Below are 10,830 nucleotides of genomic sequence, written 5' to 3'. Positions count from 1 at the left end.
TTAACGTGACATCTAACAAAATTCGTCAAATATTTTAAAATATATGGACTAAATTTTTTGATAGCCCTTACTATCCAGTTATATATGGTATAAACCAGTTTCTTTGTGGCGTCCAATAATAGATCGATAAGTCAGTGGGAACACAAAAACACATTAAGATTGAAACACCAAATAAATTCATATTCTCATCCAACCTATAAACAAAAAAAAAAAAAAAACCATTTTCCCCACCGTTAATTAGGTGAAGATTGAAATGATGGCATCAGACACAATTTCTCAACAATATCGAAAATATATTCATAAACGCATATTGTCAATTAAATAGTAGTTTAAGGAGAGTATAGACTTTTCCCTATATATATATATATATATATAGTTATATTGTTTCAAATGGTAAAGTTATCTATCTTCTGTAACCATTTTGATGCACATCAACTTCTAAACATAACGTTAACCTTTTAAAATTTAAGAGACTTTGCATCAAACATTATCTACTCGTTTACTTGAAATGAGACGAATGAAAATTGGGTTGGTGCAAAAAAAAAACCAAAAAAAAAAGAAGAGAAAAAAGGATTTTAATCAAATAGCGGAAATGAGTGGTTAAAATAGAAAGTAAATGTATGTATTTTTTTTTGTTTAAAAAAAAAAAAATGCTCCTACGGAATCTGATCCTCTAACAAGGATTTTTGTTGTTGTTGGTGTCTCTAGTACGTGATGGCCAAAAGTGTATTTTACAATTATATATATGGAATCAATACTGCAATAGTTCCATCACCATTAACACAAAGCTTTCCAAGGCTACAAATACATTTGCTAGCCTTGAAACCTCTTCAACTCGATCTCTCTTCAGCAGAAAATGGGCATAACAAATCCGGGGGGTTTTCGGGCACTCATAATTTGGTCCATTTTCTTATATTTTAGTCGGCTGTGTGTTGGTGCTAAGACCAGGCACTTCAAATGGGAAGTGGAGTACTTGTTCTGGTCTCCGGATTGCATCGAGAATGTGGTGATGGGGATCAATGGTCAGTTTCCCGGCCCCACCATCAGAGCAAAAGCCGGAGACACCATTGTTGTTGAACTCACTAACAAGCTCTCCACTGAGGGTGTTGTCATTCACTGGCATGGAATCCGACAGGTTTTGTTTTGTTTTGTTTTGCTTTGTTTCTCTCCTTCTTAATTCTCTAGTATCTCTTTTTTGTTCACATTTCTCTTTCTCTTTCTCTAATATTTCATGATTAATTTCTGGTGAATATTCTTGCTTGTTTCCAGTTTGGAACTCCTTGGGCAGACGGAACTGCATCCATTTCACAGTGTGCTATCAACCCTGGAGAAACCTTTCATTACAGGTTCAAAGTTGATAGGGTAAAATCTCTTACTCTCGTTAAAGTCGATTACAGAACTGATATCATATTAAATTAATTACTTTTTTTAAATGTTTAAACTTATAAAAATAGATAAATTTAATGAACCAGTTTTATTATGCATGCAGGCGGGAACATACTTTTACCACGGGCACTTTGGCATGCAGAGGTCGGCAGGGTTGTATGGGTCTCTCATAGTGGATGTGGCAGAAGGAGAGAAAGAGCCATTCCATTATGACGGCGAATTCGACCTTTTGTTGAGTGATTGGTGGCACGAAAGTGTTCATGAGCAAGAAGTTGGCCTCTCCTCTAACCCATTTCGTTGGATTGGTGAACCACAGGTTTCTTGTTTTTTTTTTTTTTTTTTTTTTTTTTTCTTGCTTCATTGGTTGATACCGTTGATTGATAGCTACAATTATCGTAGTAAATTACATGTTTTTTTAAAGTTCATCTTTATTAAAATACGTGAAATAATATTAAGAAATCACAATGATTTGAGATGAGAAAATTACATGTCCCCAGTACTTCAATGCTGCCAAGTCACATGCATGTGCTGCTGCTTCTTCCTCATCATATATATGCCCCATAAAATATATCCTATATATAGCAAAATTTATTTAAAAAGAAAAAAAAATGGAACAATATTTAAAAAATAAAGCTTTTTTCGGGCTTTTTAATTTCCTCCCACATTTATTTGATATGAACGGATTAATTAACATATTCTTAATAACATATGAATACGTAATTTCAAAAAAAAAAAAATTGAAATTTAATAGTAAATAATATTAGGGTTTGCTCAAATCGGAAATGCAAGCAAAAGTTTCAAAACCCCACAGAAAGTTTCAAAACCCCACAGAAAGAGACTCGTAAATAAATACACCATATAACAACGTACGAAGCAGGTGGTCTATCGTTATCTGCTTTACCCAAAAACATGAAAAGAAGAAAAGTAAATAGTAAATAGTAAATAGTAAATAAGAGAGAGTAAAGAATTATTTATTCTATTTATTTTACTTTTGCTTTTTTACTTTATTTTTATACATTGGATGCTTGTGGGCCTGCAGAGCTTGCTGATGAACGGCAGAGGGCAGTACAACTGTTCCCTGGCAGCGCAGTTTAGCAACTCCTCCGCCACCCAGTGCAAATTGAGAGGAACCGAACAATGCGCACCGAAGATCCTCCACGTCCTTCCAAACAAGACCTACAGGATCAGAATTGCCAGTACCACTGCCTTAGCTTCCCTCAACTTGGCCATTGGGGTAATTATTTATATTATTTACCATTGCATGCCATCTCTTTTATTGGTTTTTTTAGTCATTTTCGCTAGGGTTAGTTAACGGTTGAATTATCTGAGAAATGAAAGTTTTTGAAAGTTTAAACGGTTAAATTGAGGGTTTTTAAAATTTGAGAAGTCATCTCAAAATGTATAGTAGTTCAAGGATCTAAAATAAATTTTTTTTTATTTTTTTTTTAGTAATACTATTTAGTAGACTCTCACACAACTATAATTATATAATAATAAAAATCAACATTTGAATCAACAAGATCTTATAAAAAAAAAATTAGTAACTAGTATATATTCACTGTGTGAACACACACATATATATATATATACATATATATATATTGCGATGTTCACTCTGTTCTTGTCTATTTGATCTTCCACTAGTATTAATATGAGCCACTAATTTTAACACACTGCTACATTATCATAATTATATGACAGTCATACGATAGTCATTTCTCAATTTTTTTTTATGAGTGAATAAGATTATTTTTTTTAAATTTTTTTTTTTTTTTTATGTATTGTTGAACTACAATAGCAAAGTTCTTAGTCAAACAAACTAGCTGGTCGGATGGAGAAAAATTAAAAAAATATAAAAAGTAGAGAAAGTAAGTTTTGAATAATTTAGTTTACAGATCGGTCATTTCATTGTCACACTCAAAAACTAGTTGACAAGTTGTCGATGGAAAAAGAAATGGTTCTTCTCTTTCACTTTTTCTTTACATAATGGGCAATGAATATTATTAGTGAGGAAGAAATGAAAGAAAAGAAATCATTGGATTCCCATGTGAGAGGGATCGCTGCTGGCAGCACGACATTGGTTACAGAGTGCATGTGATAGAAGTTGACCGGCATGATGCCCATTACACATTTGCATTATCAAATGACCACCTTTTCTTTTTTAATCATGCAGTGTTTCAGTGTATGTCCCAACTTCCAACCCACCCCCACTTCGAAAAGAATCGCGCGCGCGCTCGCGCACATATATATATATATACATATATATATATATATATAAAAAGCTTTTAAAATATTTGACAATTAGCAGCGTCTGTTTGTCTGTTTTTATTTTATTGTGTGGGGGTGGGGTGATAATGGAGTTGGTGGGGAAATTGACCATTTTTTATAAAGTTTTTTATTTTATTTTTTTTAAATTAGGTCAAATGAAATTTTTTTCAATTTAGTTTATAAAAGTAATATTTTTTTTTTATTACATATGAGATACATATGTCTATCTTATATGTTTAATAGATACATATCATTTTCAGAGACTAATTAGGTTAAAGAAAATCCCCTCAACCCAGTTTAAAGAAAAACTTTGTCATTTACATTTTACATGTCTGAAAATTCTAATTTAAACAAGTAATCATAATATATTTATACATGTTTGTCTAAATTATATATATTGGATTTTTATCGTAAAATATATAATATTTTTTTTGATAATGTAAAATATAGGAGAAAATTCACTTTAGTCCTGAAGTTTCATAAGTTTTTTAATTTGAATTCCAAAATTTAAAAATTGGTAATGTACTTCTTAATATTTCAAAAATTTTTAATTTAGATCTTCCGTTACTAATTTCTGTCTAATTGGACAGAAATTAAAAAAAAAAATTATTAAGAGCAATTACGTAATTTTATAAATTTCTGTTCAATTTGACAAAAATTAGTGACAAAGGATCTACATTAAAAATTTTTAAAATATTAAAAAACTATATTACTAATTTGTAAATATTAAAATTTAAATTAAAAAACTCATAAAATGTATATATATTTGGGTGCGGGTGTGGGGGTGCATGCGACGTCCGTGGCTTCTTTACGACTTTAGTAGCATCATCTCAAAACATGTCAGGCTGTCGGCCTCTGATTTTTGCATTGTCTTCGTGCCTTGTCCTTTCTTTTTTTTTAGTGAAAGTCTTGTCCTTTCAATGCTCTTACTATTATGGAAACTTCGCTTACAATTTTTTCTTTTAAAAATTAAAAAAAATTAAAAAGTTATAATATTTTAAAATGTTGAAATGGAAACCTTACTATAAAAGTTTGGGGTTAAATCAAAAGGTTAATAACAGAAATTTCATCTAAATTAGTTTGAAAAAAAAAAAAAATTCAACTTATTATTATAAGTAACAAGTGTCATTTGACTCATTTCTCACATATTTTTTTTAATATTTTAACAATTATTTATTAACATTACACTAATATAAGGATTGAGATCCGTTCATAAAATTTCAACCGTGTATGTCATATAAACGTCTAAAACAAATTATATTTCAGAATTTAATAAGAAAGTTACCTTATTAAGAATCGAACCATTAATTTTAAAAATTAAAAAATGTTAAATTACATTTAAGTTCAAAAGAAATTTGTGTGGAAAGGTTAATAAGTGAAATGTAGTTTTGAGATATTACTGTAAATCCTCATCCAAATTTATCAAAATTTATCAGCTGGAATTGATGTTTATTAATATGTTTGGTTTCTTTATAGAATCACAAAATGGTGGTGGTGGAAGCCGACGGGAATTATCTCCAGCCGTTCGCCGTCGATGACTTGGACATATACTCCGGCGAGAGCTACTCGGTCCTCATAACCACAAACCAAGACCCTTCAAAGAACTATTGGCTTTCCATTGGCGTAAGAGGAAGGAGTCCGGCGACACCTCCCGGCCTGACCATCCTAAATTACAAACCAACCTCCGCCTCAAAGCTCCCTCCATCTCCACCGCCGGTTACACCACGATGGAACGATTACGCCCACAGCAAAACTTTCTCCAACAAAATCCTTGCTCTCATGGGGTCCCCCAAACCTCCGACAAAACACGACCGTCGGATCTTCCTCCTCAACACCCAAAACAAGATCAATGGATTTACCAAGTGGGCGATAAACAACGTCTCCTTAACACTCCCAGCCACCCCTTATTTGGGATCCATAAAATTCGGCCTGAAAAACGCTTTCGACCAGAAGACCCCACCGGAGAAATTCGCCGACAACTACGACGTCATGATACCGCCGATAAATCCGAACACGAGTTCCGGCAGCGGCGCCTACATTATCGGGCTGAACACGACGGTGGACGTGATTCTCCAGAACGCGAATGCGTTGAGCGACAACGTGAGCGAGATCCACCCGTGGCATTTGCATGGCCATGATTTTTGGGTGCTCGGATACGGCGAAGGGAAATTCTCGGAAAAGGATGAGAAGAAGCTGAACCTGAAGAATCCGCCGCTGAGGAATACGGCGGTTATATTCCCGTACGGATGGACGGCTTTGAGGTTTGTGGCGGATAATCCGGGGGCGTGGGCATTCCATTGCCACATTGAGCCCCATTTGCATATGGGGATGGGGGTGGTGTTTGCTGAAGGAATTCATCGTGTGGACAAGATACCTCGGGAGGCGATTGCATGCGGTTTGACGGCTAAGATGTTCCTGGGCAACAAAAACTGAGAATGCACTTTAATTTATATTATAATATATTAATATGTAACGCAGAGTATGAAACGCAGAGTTTTAGTGTTTCATAAGAAGTTTTCGCTAAAAGAAATAATAAAGTGTGGTTTACGGTAATTTAGTTTAAGTACGTATTTTCTATGATCATAATTTGTAAAATGGTCACTTAAGTGCAACTAGTTAACAAATCTAAATTGTCCTCAAGGAGTAGCCCAATTGGCTGGGGACCACGCCTTATGAAGCGGAAGTTACTAGTTTGAATCATTCATCTCCCTCTTACGTGAACATGTCACAAAAAAAAAAAAAAAAAGTTAACAAATCTAAATCCATAATCCCAAATTATTTGGACATTATTATAAGTTATCTTATAGTCTTCATTTTAACCTCATGCCAATAAGTTTCAATCTAGTCACTTTTTCAATAACTGCAGCATTATATGGTTGTAGGCAACATACTAAAGTAGCCAACACTAAAATTTCAATTTTGTAACATTGTCAAATGTCACAAAGGGGATAAATAAGTCATTAACAATGACCAATAGGGCTTACACTTTGGGGAAGCATGAATCGATCGATTCATGCACCTCCATTGTCAATCGAACATGCACATGCAGTATAAAATTCATGTTACGGTGGAGTTTTTTTTTTTTTTCTTTAGAATAACGTATGTCTAAACTTACATATCTTAGGGTTTATTTGGGAGTACGTTGTTTTTAAAAAATAATCTGCGTTTTTAAACCAAATCGCAATTTTTGAGTGTTTGAAATTGCGATTTTAAAAATGCAAATTTTAAAATTGTGGAAAAATTCACGATTTTTATAAGCTGACTAGAGGGTACTTATTTGAAAAAAATGTAAATTTAAACCAAAATCACGATTTCGCTTAAAAAAATATTTGGCACAATATTTACCTATTTTCTAGCATGAATGAAAAAAATTCCATTATACCCACCTAAAATATATTAAAACCATTTTTTTTTCTTTTTTTTCTTCATCCTCTCTCCGCCCTTGCATCCTCTAACCACCCATTTGCTGTTTCTCGTGTCATTGTATTTCATCCTTTTAATATTTTCTTTTTCACCATAGAACTCTTTTGCTTTTGTAAAACTCTCTACCGTTTGATGTTTATGGTATTTGATGTTGTTTTCAGTGGTTTCGTGGTTTTTGTGCCTTTTTTTATATGCGTTTATGGTGTTTGCTACGGTTTCTATGAATAAAAGTTTTGATTTTTTTTTTTCTTTTAAAATTATATTTAGATTATAGTGCACATCACATTACTGTGCACTGATATGCAATCCATCACGTAGTGATGGATCACTGTGCAGTGCTCAACATGTACAGTAACTTCTTCTTCTTTTTTCGCACAATGTACAGTAAAATTTTTTTGGATGGATCACTGTGCAGTACTCAACGTGTACAGTAACTTCTTCTTTTCGCACAATGTACAGTAAGGTTTTTTGGGATGGATCACTGTGCACTGTGTAGTGCTCAACGTATATAGTAACGTCTTCTTTTTTTCGCACAGTGTACAATAAGGTTTTTTGGAACGGATCACTGTGCACTGTGCAGTGCTCAACGTGTACAGTAACTTCTTCTTTTTTTCGCACAGTGTATAATAAGGTTTTTTCGGGGATAGGCTTTTTTTGGGATCACTGTGTAGTGCACAGTGACCTTTTTTATTATTATTATTATTTTTAAAAAAAACATAAATGACGGATCACACTGCATAGTGATCCGTCATTTACCTTTTTTTTTTTTTTTTTTTGTGTGTGATTTATCAAGTACTAATTTAAATTATTGGTGAATTATTTAACAGTTAAATTTCATAAACATTATTAGTTTAATTTGATGAATTGTTATTCTATTTTCTATTATATGTCATTGTGGATTATGTCTCAAGAAAAAAAAAGAAAAAAAGAAAGAAAAAACACAAAAACAAAACAAAAAAGCATATAGAAATAAGTAATATAGCAAAATATAATGCCTAAGTAGAAAACTCAAAGTTAATGTTAAATTATAAGTCATACTTTTGTTTGCAAATGTGTTAAAAATGGAGGCTTTATAGATAATGTTAGTTATTTTACTGTTATAAATAAATGTCTTTATTGGTAATTTGGCCATAAAACTGCAATTATATGTTAATGTTATCCAAACACTCGATTGATAAAAATAAAAGTATTTTTTAACATATTTTACCAAACGCCTGTGCGATTTTAAAAAGTAGCAATTTTGAAAACGCAATTTTTAAAATTGCACTTATTGAAATCACACTCCCAAACTGGCACTAAGTGTAAATGCTACTCAAGTGCCTAACTTGAGTATTCCATTTGCTCGCCAATTCAACTGTCAAATTAAGGTCTCGCATTTAGTTAATCGCTAGCTACATGAATTGTGGATTATCTTGTCAATTTTCAAAATATCCCTTTTTTTTATTACAAAAAAATAAATAAAACAAAAAATTGTAAAAGGTTCGAGCATTTATTTTTTTACCAAAAAAAAAAAAAGAAAAAAAAAGAAAAGAGCATGCAATTTTTTTTATATATATATAAAATGAGCATTTTGAGAATTTTTGCAAAATTTAATGGAAAAATCCTAATGGGATAGGGTAATTGAAAGTTTAATACCCTTAATTGAGAGTTTTTAAACTTTGGGGAAAAAGTGTCAAAGCAAGTGAGTTTAGGAGGATTTTTTTGAAGTTTACACTTAATTTTTTTTAAAAAAAAAAAAGAAAAAGAAAAAAGAAAAAAAGATAGGGCGGATTTTAATATAGGAAAATCATATATAAAATCCTTAGGTCAACGCGCTTTTATTAAAAACTCCCTGGGTATTTTTTTTTGGAAATTTAGTCCATGGGTCACTCGAAACTACTAGAAACTCCTTACCGTCAATTTTTGTTGACTGCCGTTATTTAAGTTAAACGAACTGTTTCACTTAAGTCCACCTTAGTCGAATTTTTGTATCCTACGTGTTTACATTGAACACATAGGATATAAAACTCACAGTTTTGGATGATCCAAAACGGTGAGTTTGGCTTAAACTTGAGGGCATCTTTTTTGAAACCCATCACTTGCATATGGTCACAAAAAAAAAAAGAACCCAGATACACCTCAAACGCCGAACCCATTGACGCAGAACCCACCGACGCAGACTCCACCGCTGCAGAACCCGCCGGTGATAGAACCACCGGCGATAGAACCCACCGGTGACAGAGGCCACCGGCGACAGTACCCATCGGTTAAATCACTCATTCCAGCGTCACTTTTCTGGCTAGGTTTCAGTCAAATCACAATATTTTGAATCGGAAAAATCTGGTTTCGACGAAGGTATTTTCCGGAATTTCTTTGTGAGTTGTGTGGATTGACTGAAATGGAAGCCTTTAATAGTTGTTTTTTTAATTTTTTTGTTGTGTTGGAAGCTTTTGGTCGAAACCCCATCCCTAAGCTTTTTTGTCGAACATCTGTCGGATTACTACATACACCTTTGAGAGCTTGTATTGGAATATTGTGTATAATTTATTGCACTTTTGAGCGAACATTATTGTTGATTGGCAGTAGGTGTGGTCCACCTTGGTTGTGGTCCTGGAATGAGACAGTTGTTTTTTCGTGTGCACTGACAAGTTGGTCAAGGGGGATTTTTCATCTGTATAACTATTCATTTTATTTTTTTGCTTCTCTACTCAAATGGTGGATTGCCGAGGGCATGAAAATAGGAATTTTTTGTGCATAGTATATGCCAGTTTCATCATTTTACAATTGAGCAATATTATATACGTGGTTGGATGTTACGACTAATTTCTTCTTATTGCATGTTTGATTACACTGCATATTTGCATGTTTGTAGGGAGCCGCCTATGCTCATATACCATCTCTAGCTACTACACTAACAACTTAGTATTGTTTAGATTACAAATTGAGCAGTACTATTTCTGCAGGGGAATCACATTTTAAACAATGTGATTATCTTTTGTTTAGGGTTTATGGTACTTTTTTTTTTTTTTCCAGTATTGTTTAGATTACAAATTGAAGTGAGAATAATTTTTTGGCAAGCTTGATTTTATTTTTCTTTTATGAGCTTGATTATTCTCTCACATGTCAGTTATATATTGTTAGGTTCATATTATAAGATGAACAGGAGGAAGAAAGATTTTGGGGAAGGAGACAATGAAAGCGAATTCTACGATGGGAAGATGAAAAAGATTTGTGAATTTTATTTAGTGAAACCCATTAGGGAACTGTGATTACTTCTAATAATTGTGGGTTTCACTGTAGAATAAATAGTCAATGTCGTCGGCATCTATAATATCATCGGTCAAAGAGGATATGGAACCTGTGCAGTGTAGGTGCGGACTTACAAGCCCAATTATAACATCCATTACTATAAAAAATCCTGAGAGGCGATTCTATGGGTGTGCTATGTATGACCGTAAAAAGGTATTTGAATTTGGATAATTTGGTTTTTAGAAATAGTTATTACTTCGTGCTTGTTCATACTTATCATATTTTTTTTTGTGTAATTACAGAAAGTTGGCCAATGTCGTTTTTTCCAATGGTATGATGAAGAAACCTGTGCTCGCGGAAGGGATGTCCTACCTGGGCTGTATAAACAAGTTCATTCCCTGAAAGGTGAAATGTCATTACTTAAGGGCAAACTAAAGATCCAAACATATATGTTGGTTTTTTGGTTGGTGATTTGTGTACAGTTGATTTGTCTAAGGTTGATGGGCCATTGAGGCATGGGAAGGA

At 33.1% G+C, this 10,830-nt stretch overlaps 1 protein-coding gene across 1 annotated transcript; it reads left to right on the top strand.

The window, feature by feature from the left end:
* The first annotated feature begins 745 nt into the window (after nucleotides 1-745).
* On the top strand, nucleotides 746-6,207 carry LOC132163536 (L-ascorbate oxidase). The gene is made up of 5 exons (XM_059573854.2): nucleotides 746-1,135; nucleotides 1,270-1,362; nucleotides 1,490-1,702; nucleotides 2,426-2,620; nucleotides 5,131-6,207. The coding sequence occupies exons 1-5, from the start codon at nucleotides 857-859 to the stop codon at nucleotides 6,085-6,087; spliced, it is 1,737 nt and encodes a 578-aa protein (XP_059429837.2). The 5' UTR covers nucleotides 746-856; the 3' UTR covers nucleotides 6,088-6,207.
* Nucleotides 6,208-10,830: the final 4,623 nt, after the last annotated feature.

The sequence above is a fragment of the Corylus avellana genome, chromosome 8 (genome assembly GCF_965113065.1).
Source record: "Corylus avellana chromosome 8, dhCorAvel1.hap1.2, whole genome shotgun sequence".
NCBI classification, from domain to species: Eukaryota; Viridiplantae; Streptophyta; class Magnoliopsida; order Fagales; family Betulaceae; genus Corylus; species Corylus avellana.
The sequence above is the reverse complement of the archived record's forward strand: the minus strand, read 5'-3'. Positions and strand labels throughout refer to the sequence as shown.